This window comes from Molossus molossus, unplaced genomic scaffold (assembly GCF_014108415.1).
Source record: "Molossus molossus isolate mMolMol1 unplaced genomic scaffold, mMolMol1.p scaffold_m16_p_21, whole genome shotgun sequence".
Classification (NCBI taxonomy): domain Eukaryota; kingdom Metazoa; phylum Chordata; class Mammalia; order Chiroptera; family Molossidae; genus Molossus; species Molossus molossus.
In genome coordinates, this window is record NW_023425357.1 from 18,842,036 (window position 1) to 18,858,196 (window position 16,161).

Here is a 16,161-nt window from a genome sequence, read left to right on the forward strand (position 1 = left end):
GGATGGATCCGAGCAAACCGGGCACCGTGCAGTCAGCTCTGCCCTCAGACACCCTGTGGCATCAGCGGGGCAGCTCCAGGAAGGAGCACCAATAGCAGAGGGTGCAGCTGCCCAACACTGCTGTTAGCACTTTTCCTAACGGGCCTTCATTTGAACTTAACTGATACTTCACACTTGTGGGGCATTTTATCTCTTAAGTTATTTGATGCTCGTAAGAAAACCTCATGAAATAAGAATGGCATTACCCTCACTTCAGTTGCAAGTTGAATTATCAGTTAGGAGTGAGACCTGGCTTTAAAATTTAAGCCTCCCAACGCCCACCCAAGTGGAGAAGAAATGGTCACAGCATAAACCCCAGGAGTGCTCCACTCTACCCCTCAACAACACCCAAGAGACCCACTGGGGGACACTTAGGGGACCAGGGAGATGACACCTGCCTCAGGCCACAGCCTCTGCTCGCTTGCCTCCCCTCCGCTAGGCTATCACCCTGGCTGCCCTGCCCAGGAGACACCGTGCAACTCTGAGGCCACTTCTGGTCCGCTGCTCCAGTGCCTGGGGTCCCTGGGGAGCTGCAAAGCCCTCTCCGCATCTCTGTGAGAGAGCTGTTCAGCGGGCAAGCCCCCTGGGCCACCCCCAGAAAGACGGCCCCTGTGAACTGGCCCCTGTCAGCTTTGATGGCAAGCTGCCTGGCCACCTCCTAAAGATCTGAAGAGTCCGTCACTGTGAACTGCCTCCGCACTTTCCAGAATGCCCATGGTTGACACGGGTGGTTTAAATCACAAAACCAGATTCCCAGCTCTCAAATAATGAGCCCCACAGAGGGGCTGAGACACACTGTGGGAACCAGAAACAGAGGAAATAAAATGAACAGAGTATGTAATCTCGCATCCTTGGTGGGTGGCATGGGGCTTATCAGTCACAAAGGAATGAAAAACACTATCTCTGCTAATGTAATCTCAAGTTCAAGGGGAAAAAGCAGAAAACTGAGTGCCAGCAATTTATTTCTTAAAATTACAGTCTTGACTTCTTAGTGACTGGCCTAGAAAAACAACAGAAATCTTCAGCTCTGAGTGAGGGGAAACTGGCCAGTGTGCTCCCTCAGGCGGTGGGCCCGCACGCTGCGCAGACACACCGCCGCGCACCCCGCGTACCCAGTGTCCCAGCCACAGGCTGTCGGGTCCCTCCCAGCACAGCGGCGTGACCTACAGGCAGGCCCCCAACTGTTCTGCGCCTCACAGGCCTTTTCTCACCACTAGTCCACACGGACCAAAGCTTCCTTCCACTCTCCATTCAAATGAGCACCTCAGCATCCCCAAAGACATGGGGTCCCCCCACTGAGAAACTGTGTGAGACACCACGTTTGACAACCAAAGTTCTAAAAAACCCAGGCCCTGTGTACTGTGCTGAAATGTCCCCCAAAACTCATGTCCTTCCCAGGACCTCAGAATGTGACCTCCCTTGGAAAGAGGGTCTTTGTAGATGTGATTAATTACATTAAGATGAGGTCATACCGGAGTACAGTGGTCTCTCAATCCAATATGACGAGTATCCTTATAAAGAGAAAAGAGACAGAAGACACAAGGAGAATATGGCCATGAGGACGGAGGCGCAAGAACAACATGCAGTGTGTGATGGAGACACAGGGAGAAGACAGCCAGGTGACAATGGAACACAGAGAAGATGGCCATGTGAAAACAGAGACACGGAGAACACAGCTGTCTGGGAGCACTGAAGGTGCCTGTGTCACCCAGAGTCTTCAGAGACAGCAGAGACTCAGAAGGGTGTGACAAGGTAGCCAATGCCCACTCGCCACTGTTTAAGCTCAGTGCTCAGTAGTTACATGCATTCATTTATTTGTTCCGTTTCTGAGTAACAATCAGCAATACAAATGAAACTGGGCCAAAAGGGGAAAAGGTCAACAAATACTTTTAACCTTTCAAAATTCCACCTGAGTTTTAACACTGAGAAGGCAGCGATTTGCAATGGTTCCCAAATGAGGGAGAGCTCAGAAGGCAGCCAGCTCCCCATGTGCAGGGAAACAGGACTTGCTTGTTCCCATGAGGCAGGGCCTTCCCCACACCACTCAGACTGACTGGGCACAGCATGTCCACTTGTCCCCATCCCATCCTCAAGAACTTCTGCCCTGAGTACCACCTGTCCAGCTTCCTCACCACCACTGTGGAGTGTTCTTTAAGCATCTGCCTAACAACTCGTGTATCACAGGCTGTACCCACATTCCAAGGCACCTCTCCAAATCAACAGCACCCCTTGCTGGCAGCCCTGTGACTCCCTACGGGAACAGTGACCCACCACCCACAGACCATCACACCTGCACAACTCTGGGCCCGATCCAGGCCACTCTCGGAGCCTGCACACGAGCCCCGCCCTCCGTCAGGGCATTTGCCTCCGACCGCTGCCACGTGGTGAACCTCCCTGTGACACACTCTTGAGGCTGCAGCTGCTCACACACATCTGACTGCACACCATGCAGCTGGGAACCGCTTCTTACTCATCTTTACATCCCAACTGCACCTCGCTGTGGGTTACGCTGTCACACACCGCCACGCGGTATCCTGTCACTGTGCAGACCCACGTATTCTAAGGTTGCATGCACATTTGTGCCATGCCCACAGATCTGAGTGGTGCCCTCTGCACTAGACAGCATGCTATAAAGCATGGGTTGTCAGACGGTCTCTGCTTGCTTTTGGAAGTCACGTTCATGGAACACAACCATGCCTATTTGTTTACATTTGGTCTATGGCTGCTTCAGGGCTGAGTAGTTAACAACACAGACTCTGTGCCTACAGCCTAACACATCAATGGCGTGTCCCTTAGGGAAAGTCTGCCAACTCCTGAGACACTGTTCATCTGAGAACTGCTTTACCCCCACCATGAGGACTAACGTCAGCTGGTTTCACAGCAGTTTCTCAGGACGCTACTCAGAGTGATTCTCAGGGTCTGAAAGGTCCACACTCCCAATGTCTTCCCCATGGGCTGGGCACCAGGCAACACTTACTAAAGGAAATGCTCAATGCAGAAACCCTCTCCTTATTCTGTGACTAGTTCTGACGCAAACATCCTCTCCGACCCAATAGTGGAGGCCCTGGCTCATCCAAGACACCCTACCTCGCAGAGCCCGCCCTCTAGCCAGGCCCTTCCTTAGGGAGGTGAGCAAAGAACAGGAAGCCCACACTTACACCGGATCCCATAGATGGTGAGGGGGTCAAGCTGCTTCTTGCCGTGCTTGCCCTGGCCCGAGAGGTTGGAGACAGCCTGCACCTCCCGGTGGAAGAGGTAGTCCAGTAGCGTCAGGGCCATCTTCTCGGCCGTGCGGCAGTTGGTGCTGATGTGCAGCATGTCGGAGGGGATGATGGCGCAGCGCACCCGCATCTCGGGGTTGTTCTCATCCCCGAGCCAGGTGCCGTTGGGGTAGTCCTCTGAAAGAGACAAGGGAAGCCTCAGACAAGCTCGCACACTCCAAAGGGCCCAGTGCTCAGCTCGAATACATGCAAGAAAGATCTGTGGAGGCTGGTTGGCAAATCGCTCCCCCAACTTCCCAAGTGTTGGCCAGGAGGGCTGGGGCAGCTTCTGGGGTCACAAAGCAGAGGTGTGGGGTCTTACATCTCATCAAGAACAGAAACAAGGACCTCATTCCCTAAGGACTGGCCTGGGAGTCAGTTGACCCATTTCAGGAAGATAAATGTAACATGTTGTAACAAGCAAATGTTTATCAGCCTTGGAGACTGGCTTTCACGGCGCTAAGCCCACTTGGTTAATGCACTTAAAAGCAGATAGAAGGCAGTGCACTGTGTTGCTGGCATGTTTGCCACCTACCCCATGGCCTGCCCAGAGCTCTCACAAGTCTGACAACAGGTGGATGCACAGGCCCCACAGTGCCGGAGGACAACACTGCCTGGACCCCACACACAGGCCTGTGTGTCTGCAAGAGGTGACATCAGACAAGCTCTAGCCTCAAACCCTGGATTCTCTTTACAACTCCAGCAGGGTAGAGAACTTTTAAAAAGACTGGTGTTTGTTTTCAACTTCACACTGCATCTAGAAGGGCAGCAAATTAGCGTGGTCTCAGAGTGCCAGCATCAGGGACTAGAGAGGGAGGCCACTCACAGAACACACTCGCAATACTGTGTTGGGAGGACTCTGTGACTCAAGTCTCCACTTGGAACTGCTCTGAGAAGGGGCCGCTTGGAAGCTGGGCACATCCTAAGTGAGACAAACTACTTACATGATGTAAGCTGTTGTTCTGACCTGCTGAGGAGCTGGGCAGCAGCCAGCTCAGCATGAAGAAAGGGCTCAGGGGACGCTAAGCTTCCCACACTCCTCTCCTCGCTGAGCCCTTCCACTGTCCTGCTGTGTGACCCTCACTCCCTCCCCCTCTCCCTTGACCTCCCAGCCGTGAACCTGCCAGTATACAGATCACCTCCTGCCCAGGGCACCATGGTCCCTCTCCTCTCCTCATGACATTTCCTTTCCGGACACTCATTCTCTCCTTAACACTGTGGAATGCGCCATTTGTGATTTTAAGATCTCAAAGGTTACTAATAGCAGAATGAACACCCCTAAGCCTTGCGTCTACATGCCCCAGTCTTTGTCTTTCTCAAAGGTCGCCTAAAATGCAAATAGCCAGAGCTCAACATTCATGTGTGGGAAGGACCCCACTCTCTCTCCCTTCAGCTAGACCACAGTGATCATCACGGGTCAGGCATGAGGCTGATGGAGAGACAGAGGAGGGAGGACAGGGAGGTGGCCAGCTCTCCCTCCCACCCAGAAGGAGAAGCACCACCACAACCCAAAAGAACTATTGATTCTGCCAGGAAACTCGCAGCTTTCCAAACAATCTCCTCTGACCCTAGTGTGGAAGCAAGTTAAGGTACAAGAGATAGCCTCAGTGCAAACTGCCGCTGAGGGAGGGGAGGGACGCGGACAGGGAGCGTGAGAACCTCTCTCTGGCTGGCCGGGGCCTCAGAGGGACACCAGCTTTCTGCTGAGTGTCCACGAGGTCTGTGGGCCATCAAGTCATGTCACAGCCACAGGCATCACTGCTTCACAACATCTCACTAACTTTGTTCTGAAACGACTGGATATTTACATTCCAGCTTCCATGTACAGAAGAGGTCCCCAGAAAGGGTGGCGGGCCTGCTTTGCTTTGCCAAGGCCTGGAGCAGAACAGAAAACCAAGCGGCTAGCTGTCTGTGACTCTTACATCCTGCCCCCTTCACAGGCAGCCTCTCCCAGCCACACTTCTGAATCATGAGATTTCCAGGAACATCAGGCAGGGCTTAGCAACCCTGGCAAGATGACCCCATCGCCACTGGGGCAGACCGGCAGCTGGGGTTAGGCTCCTGGCTTTGGCTAAGGCCAGAAAACAAATCACAAATCTAATTTTTGGAACTCAGACTGATAGATGAGTAAGTAGTATCATTTCTCAGAAACATTGATGGTTTGGAAGTGGAGAGGTGGGACCATGAGCACATGCTCACATGTATGCCTTTTTCTGAACGCCAGTCAGCTACTATTACCTTCAGCCAATCTACTGACAAACAGAATGAACACGTGACCTAAACGGGATGCAATGGGACTTCTAGAGGGGCTGTCTTGAGGTCACAGCTGGAATGCCAAAAGGGTTACCAACCTCTAAGGAATTTATTAATTTATCTACAAATACTTGGCTGGGCAACTCTAAGCCTGGCACTGAGTCTAATGCTAGGGATTTAGACCCTCAGTGAGTCTGGAATCACAGACTCAATTACACCAAACAGAGCAGAAGAACCACCCTCCATCTGCAGCAGTCAAGCCATGAAGCAAGAAGAGGGAGGGAAGTGGGAGGAGAAGGGAAGGAGCAGGAGGAAAGGAGGGGAGAGCGAGGGGATGAAGAAGGAGAAGGGGAGGAGAAGGGGGGGGCTGCTATAGAGAAAAGGACAGGTGCTGAAGCAGGAACAGGACAGTCTTCTGGGATCTGGAATCTATACTTTGGTTCAAGACATGGTTAGAGACAGTTATGAACTCAGAGGGACTGAATATTCAAACCAGAGTCCTCGGGACAGGATGCAGAGATGTGCCCCAGACACAGTGACCTAGAGGAGCACAGGAGGACTCGGAGCACTGAAGGACAAGGGGCTGGAAGGCCATCTATGCTTCTCCTCATCAGTGGGAGGCTCCTAAAAACAGACCCACCAAAACACACCACACTGAGTGCCAATCAGATCAAGCCTCTTGAAGACATTTAGCACCTCATGATCAAGGGTCTTGGAGGAGTGGAGGCTCGGATTAATGAGGAACGTGCTAGAATGCAGGATATATGAGATCCTCTCGGTGGCTGGCTGCCTCACCAGCTAAAATGACAAGGGGTCAGGCTTCTTCACACTTGGTTCAGAATCACCTCCTCACTGCTCTGGGCCAAGCTGTAAGTGAACACACTGAAATCCTTAGACACATCTCATGCACATCTGAGAAACGGGTCAGCCGGCAGAGCTGCCCATACTGAGCGGAAGAGCAGAGGGGAGGGTGGGTACAATAAACAGAGCAGTGGCAGCTGCAAGACAGGAAGTATCACACAGCAGGGAGGCAGAGCTGACCTCTTCAGATGGAGACCAGAGCCAGCCTCAGTAGCGACAGGACTGCAAGCAGCCACCATGGGCAGAACCACAGAAGAGGTTCCAGAAGAGGGAGTATTTCGCACCAACCTGGGCTGGGGAGGTCCATGTACTCTGGGAATGAAGTGGAGTGGGTGTGGCCAGAGCAGGAGGAACTGGGCAAAGGACTGAACAGGGAGTGACACAATCTGTGCTGAGAACCAGTGAATGGGAGACAGGGCAACAGAGAGCACAAGCGGCCACTTCTGGGCTACTGAGCAGTCCAGGAAGGACTCATGCACATGAGCATTGAATCTCAGGACAGGATCTATGGTGGGTGAAACCTCCCATGTTCAAGCACTGATGCTAAGTGACTGTGAACACAGTCATTCCAAAGGTGCTGAGAATCCCACGTGAGCCCACAGGGAAGGGTGGCAGCATCCTGAACTACTAGGGGTACTGAGCGATGCTACCCTGCCTCGCCGACGGCCATCGACACACAGCACACAGGCCAGTGCAAAGGCGGTGAGCGGGGGCTCTCAGCCTAACTAGCAGTGCTGCCAAAGATCCAGTGGTCTTTCCCAGGAATAACAAGTGCAGCGAGGGCTGCTCAGCAAGCTCCCCGTGTTTATATAACATATTTAAAGCAATGTAAACACTGGACGAGAGCTCAGTGTTGTTTTCCAAACAGCAAGTCAACACCTTGTCAAAGTGTTACTGAGACTGTATGTGTGGAATGGCAGCATGGCAGCCCTTCCTTCAGTCAAGGGCTGACAACTCGAGGTCTCTGTAAATGCACCATGAACCTTACTTCTCACTCCATCCCCGAGCACCAGCTTCCATCGAGCTGCCCTCCATCCCCATCCTCTCTTCACCAAAGCCGTGCCCTCTGCACCGTGCCGTGCAGGCCCTGCACAGCCTCTCGAATCACAGGCTGGGGACAGCAAGGTGGCTTCTGATGCTCACACACCTGTGCTAGGAGCACTTCACCTTGTCTAAAGCTGAACCAGCGGCGTGCAGGAGAAAAAGCCATCCTTCTTCCAAGTGTCACCCACTGAAAAGCCTCAAGGTTCCAGGAACAATTAAGAAAACATGCCCACAGGCAAGCATTGTGACTTTCCATTTACACAATCGTAGAAAACACATGTGTAAAGGCAGATATTTTCAAACTGATTCAAGAGGAAGAATTAACAACCTCACTTCATCTAGTCTACTTAATTCTTTTGAAGGCAAAATATGATGTTAAATTAACAAAAACAAATTACAAATGAAAGATAAGCTTCTTTCTATATAAAAACTAATAATCAGTAAAACTGATTAATCGGAACTTACTCAGGGTTCATAGACTAATCTCTGCTAATTGTGTTGCAAAGATACTATCAAAGGCCCCGTGTGAAAATTGCAGCAGTGCCCGCTCCGCTGAGGAAGTGACTGTCCAGGGCGGACATGGGACATGTGCACTGAGCGGGCTGCTTCCTCACTGGGCCCATCATAAGGAACGATGGCCCTACTTCCCCGCTGACACCTGCCTAAGAAATCTGGTCCACAGTGCTACGTAGATGGACTTCCGGAAATGTGACCAGAATATTCTGAAGGATAAACAATGTCCTTTAAAACTCCTACAGTAGTTGTTATTTTGGGGAATATTGTTCCCTTCCCCCCCAAAAGAAATTAGTCTAAAAATAAACTTTCTTTATGTTTCCCTCCCTTATCATTCCAGAAAACAATAGCTTAAATTTCTTTGGTAATAGAGGAAATTATCCAGAAATTTTATTTTCAATCAAGTATCTCACGATTTTAGAAGGCATTTTATAACTTATTTATAACCTACTCATTCCTGATTTCACATAAATGCCCTGTGGTCATCTCTTACGCAAGAAGTCTGAAGTAGGTGGTCAAGACATACAGACTGCAGCAACTCTGACCAACGCAGAAGAGAAAAATTATTGCCATGGGAACAGGGGACCCATCCCAGCGGGAAGAGGACCAGGGCTCCACCATCACCATTCATGGGGCTCAAGGGAGAGAGGCAGCACCTCCGAGCTCCCTGGCAAGAAGAGAGGCTCACTGGGGTCACTGGGTGAGCATTTCTCATCTGAGTCAAGCTGGGTGCACCTGCTGACTCAGCTCTGCTCCCTTGGAAATACTCAGCCCTAACTCACCTCCAACTCAGAGCCAGAGTCCAGTCTGGATCCCCGTTTCTCCCCAGTGACAATGAATCATGTCTTTCAAGTAGAAACAAGACAGAGTACCTGCCCACGTAAATATTTGAGAAATTTGAGAAATTCGCCTTTTGACAATTCAGAAAGGATATATTTATTTTACTAAAATTGCTTGGTCCAGTTTTGGCATCTGAAACAATAGAAAGATTCTAGTAGCTTTATTTGAAAACTACCAGTAGGAATGTAAGAAAAATAAACTTGCTTTCTACTCCAATCATTTAAATCTTCAATGAAATTAACTGGCATTTCTGAAAAACCTATTTACAATGAAATCTCTTCAGCAGTAACTTGAATTTCCTTACCATTAAAACAGTTCAAAATACACATATTTGTTTGAGGTTCCATTTAGTGCCAGGAAATTGCAATGAACAGGAGAAAGCACCGAGATGAAAAGGAGGACCACAGACATTCTCATAGTCAAGCTAAAAACCAAGAAACACACCAGCTGCTGTTAGGCTTCACACACACCCGAGATCATGATGTCCATTCCTACCAACAACGTCAGTCAGCCTTGGTTTCCAGCCACACTGCTATCCCCAGAGCCTGGACTTAAGCAAATCTCTCTTCCAAGGATAAGAGTGATCACATGGGGCAAAAATCAAGACAATATTTACTCAGCACCTACCAGGTACCAGGACTTCGCATGCATCATTGCAACTCAGGGGCTCTCTGCTAAGCAAATGTGTACAGCTAAACTGACTCCATATGACGTATCCTCACCTCTCCAAAGCAAACAGCAACACCCACATCTGCGCACACCTTGTGCACGAATGACCTCAGAAGGTGCAAGGCTGGGTGGTCTAAATGCCATCTAGCACCTACTGAGCCTAACCTTCGACCTCAGCTCTTTCCAAAGACGATGTGGTTTGGCCTGTAGTATCCCACCCACCAGCCACATGAAAGATCTCAAGAGTCATGGCGTCCCATGGTGTCAGCGGCTCTGATGGGGAAAGGGCAAGGGAGCCAGTGTCCACTTCCTACTTCCCACAAATGTACTGCTTGGACGCCTACGGATTCCCATTACGCTGCCTCTGTTCCCAGATGCCCCCACACCCTTGCTGAGAGCTGCCTGCCGCAGGTAGTCCGCTAGCTATTACTAAGACTATATTCAGTTCCTTGTAGCCATGAGAGGTAACTAACGACCTATATCAGTCTCTACCTAAAGGATAATGAAGAAAGCAATACTTTATGATTCACTAAAGGCTTAAGGGTGGTTCAAAGACTTGGAGCATAGTGCCAACTCCATAACACAACAAACTTCGCATCAGTCTAGTTCCTCAAGGTCAGCTTCCACCATCTCCAGGCAAGTCTTCGGAGAACAGATTCATGGTCATGAGCTGGTGTCAGGTTGTATTTTCAATCTATATCCCAAACTAAGGCTTTTGTAAAGGCCTGCCCAAACTGTTTATGAAGTTCAAAAGCAACATACTGCATAAAATAAAAAAAATAGTTCCAAATATGAATGGTAATACAGAATAAATCCACATAGAATTTGCTGAACAGGAAACCTCAGGCCAGTGTCCTGAAACCTTTCAGGCTGCATTACTGTATACATACATCATGCTCAAAGTGCTTCCAGACCCAGACGTGAATTCACTGTAACTGAAAATAATTAGTTTCTTCCACACAAGGTGCAGGGTAAGAATCCTGTGTATGATACATGAAATGTTTTATTGTTGTACTACTTACAATTAATCTGTCCCACAAAGAATCACTGTTGGGGCCCGGGTGGTGTGGCTCAGGGGTTGAGTGTCGACCCATGCACCAAGAGGTCACCAGTTTGATTCCCGGTCGGGGCACAAGCCCAGGTTGTGGGCCTGATCCCCAGTGGGGGGCATGCAGGAGGTGGCCAATCAATGTTCTCTTTGATCGATGTTTCTCTCTCCCTCCCTCCTCCCTTTCTCTCTCTCTAAAAATCAATAAAGAAAAAAAAATTTTTTTAAATCATGTGTTGGATGCTAAGGGCTATTTTTATTTATATAAAAATAAAGCTACACTTGCCCTTGCCGGTTTGGCTCAGCGGTTGGAGCATCGGCTCGCAGTCCAGAGAGACCCGGGTTCAGTTCCCACTAAGGGCACGTACCTCGGTTGCAGTTTATCCCCGGCACTCGATGTGTCCCTTTCACGTCGATGTTTCTCTCTCTCTCTCTCTCTCTCTCTTTCTCTCTCCCCCTCTCCCTCTCCCTCCCTCCCTCCCACTCTATCTGAACAAAAATGGAAAAATGTCCTCAGGTGAGGATAAAAAAATTAAAAAAATAAAGCTACACTTTTCAGATATCAACTCTGGCAATCTGCTAGCTAAATTTCTACAATGTCACATATAGATGCTTCAAAAAGATCTTCATCCCAACCGTGTACCAGTGGAATACTTGGGATGGGGAAGGGGGCCAGAACGATTAAAGGGGAAGGCATGGTGTGTCCTAAACCACGAGAATGGCTACAAGCAGAGAAGACAACTGTGCAGTCCAGGCGGCCTTCAAATAGGTCGTCCTTTCTGTGACGTCAGGATTTTACTATTACATGAAACAAAATGTGAGAATCCTGGAAATCTGTACGATTGGCATTCCCCAAACTACACATTACAGTGATTTCAACTTAGAATGGTACATTCTGCTGTTTTCTTTTAAAATGCTTTTCTGGTATGGGCTATTTTTGCTTTCTTTTTTTGAGTGGGATGTTTTATATCAACAATTCTATTACAGAGATTTTACCAGTAATGCTTAAATATTTTTTTTTAAATCCTCACCCGAGGATATTTTTCCATTTATCATCAGATACAGTGGAAGAGAGGTAGAAAGAGAGAGAGAAACATCCATGTGAGAGACACATGAACTGGTTGCCTCCCATACGACCCAACCAGGGCCAGGGATGAACCACAACCAAGGTATGTGCTCTTGACCAAAATCGAACCCTCGACTCATTGGTCCTCGGGCCAATGCTCTGACCACTGGGCTAAACCGGCCAGGGCTGCTCAAACATTTCTTAAAGTGAAAAAACTATTCAACCATCACTGAAGGAGTTGGTGCCCTGGCCACAAGCCCAAGTTCTCTGAAATTGGGTACCCTGATGACCTGATGGCTAACGACCACTACCGGGAAGAAAAGGAAGACCTAAATTATAGTCTCAGTGTATCCTGACCTCACGATTCATGTCCTGCCCCAGCTTCCCTCTGCCAGTCCCCTGTATTTCTGCAGGCTGAGGTGGGGGCAGTTTAAATTACTGAATAATTCTTCTGCTCTTACATTTCTTCACTATCAACGAACTCATCAGAGTCATAATTATGATCACTTCTCTGAAACATTTCTTTAAAAGACCTCAGAGTCTACGCCAGGTCCATGGGGCAAAGGGGCGGAGAAAGCTGGGGCCTGACTCGCTCTACGACTTCCCCGGGAGAGCATCAATGTCACTGAGCAGGACTGGCGGTCGGAGTTAAGGGACAGGACATCTCATAGAGCAAGCTGACATGTGCCATCTGAAAAGACACAGATCAGTATGATATTTCATTTTTTTCTGACATTTCCAATGTTCAGATCTTTCCTGTTTCCCAAAGGAGTCGGGGATTAGAAGACTCAGAAGCCTGCTCTGGGCAAGTCCTGTCTCCACTCAGACAGCTATGCACACCTCGATGCCAAACTACAGCCAGCATGTGCAGTGTGTGCGTGGGAAGAATTTTAAGATGACCCCCTGACCTCTGCCCGTGATTATGTCACGGGACAAAAAGAATCCCACAAGTATCATAGAAGTCACTGATTAGTTGGCCTTAGGATGGGGGAGAGTCTCCAGGTGGGCCTGACCAATCACGTGACCCCTGTGAAAGCAGAATTTTCTCTGCTGGTGGCAGAGGGGGACAACGGAGACGTTAGAGGGTCATGGGGACTTAACATGAGAGAAGATCTCCACCGTAAAATGAAGGGGCCATGGGGCAAGAAGCAGAGCACAGTCTTTGGCCAATGGCCCACGGAAAATAGCGACATCAGTCCTATAACTGTAAGAGCCCAATCCTGCCAACACCCTAAATGAACCTGGAAGCAGGTCTTCCCAGCACCGCCAGATACAAGCCCAGCGCTGCCGACACCTTGGCTTAGGCCTTGTGAGCCTCAGAGCAGAGACGTCTGCCCTGCAGAGCTCTGAGATAAGAAACAGTGCTGTCAGACTCGCTGCACTGTTGGTAATGTGTCATGCAGCATGCAAAACACAGATGCTTCTGTGAATTTAAAAAGAAACAATTAGAAAAGGTGACAAAGGAGGCCTCTAAGTCTTTGCCCTGATGCACCTGGGCTCGAAAGCTGCAGGACTGCGTGTCCATGGTGCCTTCCGGGGTGTGGGGCTGATCAGAGCCACAGGAACTACTAGGAAATGTGTTGGGTCAAACATTCAGACATGGAGCACGCGGTATTTAAGAGTTATTCCCAAAATAGTATTAAATCTATTCAAGCCAATTGCTGGACTGTCCTTTCCCAGCTTTAAGTTCACCAACAAGTTTTTTAAACCGTAGTACTCAATCCATGCTTGAGCTGCTCCCAAACCCCAGTGTTCACATACCTCTCCTCTGACCCTTACTCCAAGGTGCTCGACTCATGCTTCCAGCGTTTCAGTGTATTATCACCTCCACCACGCCCCTCTCCTACACCAGACAATCTCTGGTGCAAACGTCATTAGCTCTGGAGTGAAAGGACAAGCCTGGGAAGAAGGGCCTCGGCTTTTAAAAATGATGAGTAAGGTGCAGGACCAGAAGAGTCTGAAGGCTGGGGAGGAACTAGGGCCAGGAATGAGCCGAATGAGGCTTTTCAAATGAGTCCTACTGGGCTAGTCCTCCCAGCACTGCATCACATGGCACTTAGATTCTGGCACCGATTTCCGAGCCCTTATAAATTAAGACGTTTACATTCTGACTGTGAACCTCATTCATGCGTGACATCTCCAGTGAGTCCGTAACACCCTACCCCTCCGACCAACCCGTAAAAACCGATAGGCACAGTTAACTTTATACCTGTGGTCCAAACACACGCTTATTGGGGAGTGATGGGACATCTCTAAGCTGTACACCAATGGATAATTAAAGTTCTTAAACTGGCAATTCAAAAGGGTTGAGTTACATACGGGATAATGATACAGGAAAAGGGAAAACCCAAAAGGTTTTTGGTACTGGAGTCGATTCTTTTTCCACCAGGGACGGAGGGCCAAGACCCGGACCCCTGCTGGGAGGTCAAATACTCAACTGCAGGGCGGGGCCAGACGGGCTTCTTTCCCGGTGAACTCCTCCCGCTTAGCAGGGACATTGTCCTGAGCTGGACCAGAACTAAGCAAGTGTTGAAGAGCACCCCTTGGCATAAAGGAGTGGGAACTGCTGGGCACAGACAGGAATGTCCCTTATCAGTGTCACATTCTGTCCCTCCTGAGACACTGAAATGACACCCCCTCCCAGGCACTGCTCTGGCCGGCGCTGCGGCCCCTTTCTCTGATTTAGGGTAGTGGTCATGCTCCAACAGCCACCTGCATTCTTATGCCAGTTTCTCTTTACCAACTTGATTCTATTTTGGTCACTAACCTGTCTATAATCCTATTCTTAGCAGCCAAATTATGATCGCTAATAAAATGTTTTAATGTTATCACACACAAAATGTATGCAAAAAAAGTTTATATAAAATAAATTATGGAAATAAATACTCAAGAAATGTTTTTGGCTAAATTTCTCTCTTCATGTATGCATGGCTGATGTTTTGTGAACACAGCAATATGTTCCCTGGCACCACGAGCACCCTGAAGAACAGGTCTGTTTCCCATCGCTGTCACTGACCGCCCCTCACAAATGAACTGCTTCTCCAAGAGCACATTTCGCCACCTCCCACTGAGCACATCACAGCTATTTACCATGTGAATCAGCTTACTGACTGGGCTGAGGAACATTCATGAGGTCAATCTCCAGTGTTAATTCAATTATACCTGAAGTGCAACCCTTCCCACTAAAATTAAATATGCAACATTTTATACACAGAATCAGTCAAGTTTTCTAAGAATTATCAAATGCATAAATAGGAGGAATTGAAACTCTTCATAAAGAATCTAACTGAATTCCTTAATTAATCAACAGATTCCATTTTGGGGTCCATTTTGCTCATTTGTTTCTCTAACTCAATTGCTAGCTTAGTCTTTGAAGGACTGACTGTACCCAATACACTTTCCCTACTTAACACAAAGAGAAGTACACCAAGACCAAAACCTCCAAGACAGGAGCAAGAACTAAGAGTAATTTCACTGTTCACTGCTCTCAACAGTTAGCACTTCTTTCTTATTCTAATGGAGTTCGTGCCAGGACAGATGAAGACAGATAGAATGGCCTAAGTAAAACACTAGGATAAAATGATACAGTGCCTCTGCAGTCTAAATAAAGTAACTCCAAGTCTGACATAAAACAGCATGTCAATTCATGCAAACCATTTGGAATTCTTCAGAAGTAACCATTTTGATACCTGTGGTTCTCTAAAACTTCAGGCACTTAAATATTTTTATAAGAAGATAAGAACAATCTGTCTTGTTGCAGCTCTGGGCTCTTATCAGAAACTAAAATGACTCAATCTATAGCCCTTGAGCACTTTGCATATTAATAATGTTTCTCTAATATAAACTAGCTGACTTGACATTCTCTCCCGTTGAGCAAGCTGCTCTAGTCTTGAGGGAGGACATGGCAGGAGACAGCTAATCCGATTCTCAGTGCATTCATAAATCTCACAGAAATATTTAACAGATGATGCCACTACAGGTCGGTAGTAAATCTGATACAAGAGACATTATGGATTAGCTTTTTCCAACATCACATACACAGCAGTGACTTAAAAACGACTCCATCCGTCCGTCTCTGTATCATCTTCTCCAAACCACTGTGCCATCTAAGGCTGCTTAGTCCAAGTTCTCGTAACATGGAAACTGCTGGGGGAAACATCCCCAAGGACAGCGTCAGTGAAACATATTTATTATAAAATGTTTCCTCCTAATGGACTGGTAAAACAGAATGGTCCTGACTTATAACCTCTTCTTCAAAATACATTTTTAAATCAGAAAGATTTCTCTAATTTGCCCCAATCCTAACAACCTGTATTGTACATCAAAGTCACGTTTGATAGAAACAATCAGTTTTAAATGTGGTTACTTTGCTCAAAGACTTTGCTGAACAAAAATGTTTTACACAAAGTGTATCACCTGACATTTAAAGGACTTAGACGCATATAAAAAAAAAATCTGTACTTTTTCTTATAAATATTAATAATATTAATAAGCTCAAATTTTTATTCCTTTTTGTATGTTCATTTTAGTTTCAGTCTGTGGTTCCCCAAAAATATATTTCACATTAA

The 16,161-nt window shown here is 48.0% G+C and overlaps 1 protein-coding gene across 10 annotated transcripts in view; it reads right to left on the reverse strand.

Moving 5' to 3' along the window:
- The window catches only part of LOC118638425 (BTG3 associated nuclear protein), a 115,053-nt gene that overhangs the window by 39,002 nt on the left and 59,890 nt on the right, over positions 1-16,161 (reverse strand). For all 10 annotated transcript variants that reach the window (XM_036274238.1, XM_036274239.1, XM_036274235.1 and 7 more), the window contains one exon: positions 3,198-3,437. In XM_036274238.1, the coding sequence (XP_036130131.1) occupies positions 3,198-3,437 (240 nt within the window). The remainder of the gene's footprint in view (positions 1-3,197; positions 3,438-16,161) is intronic.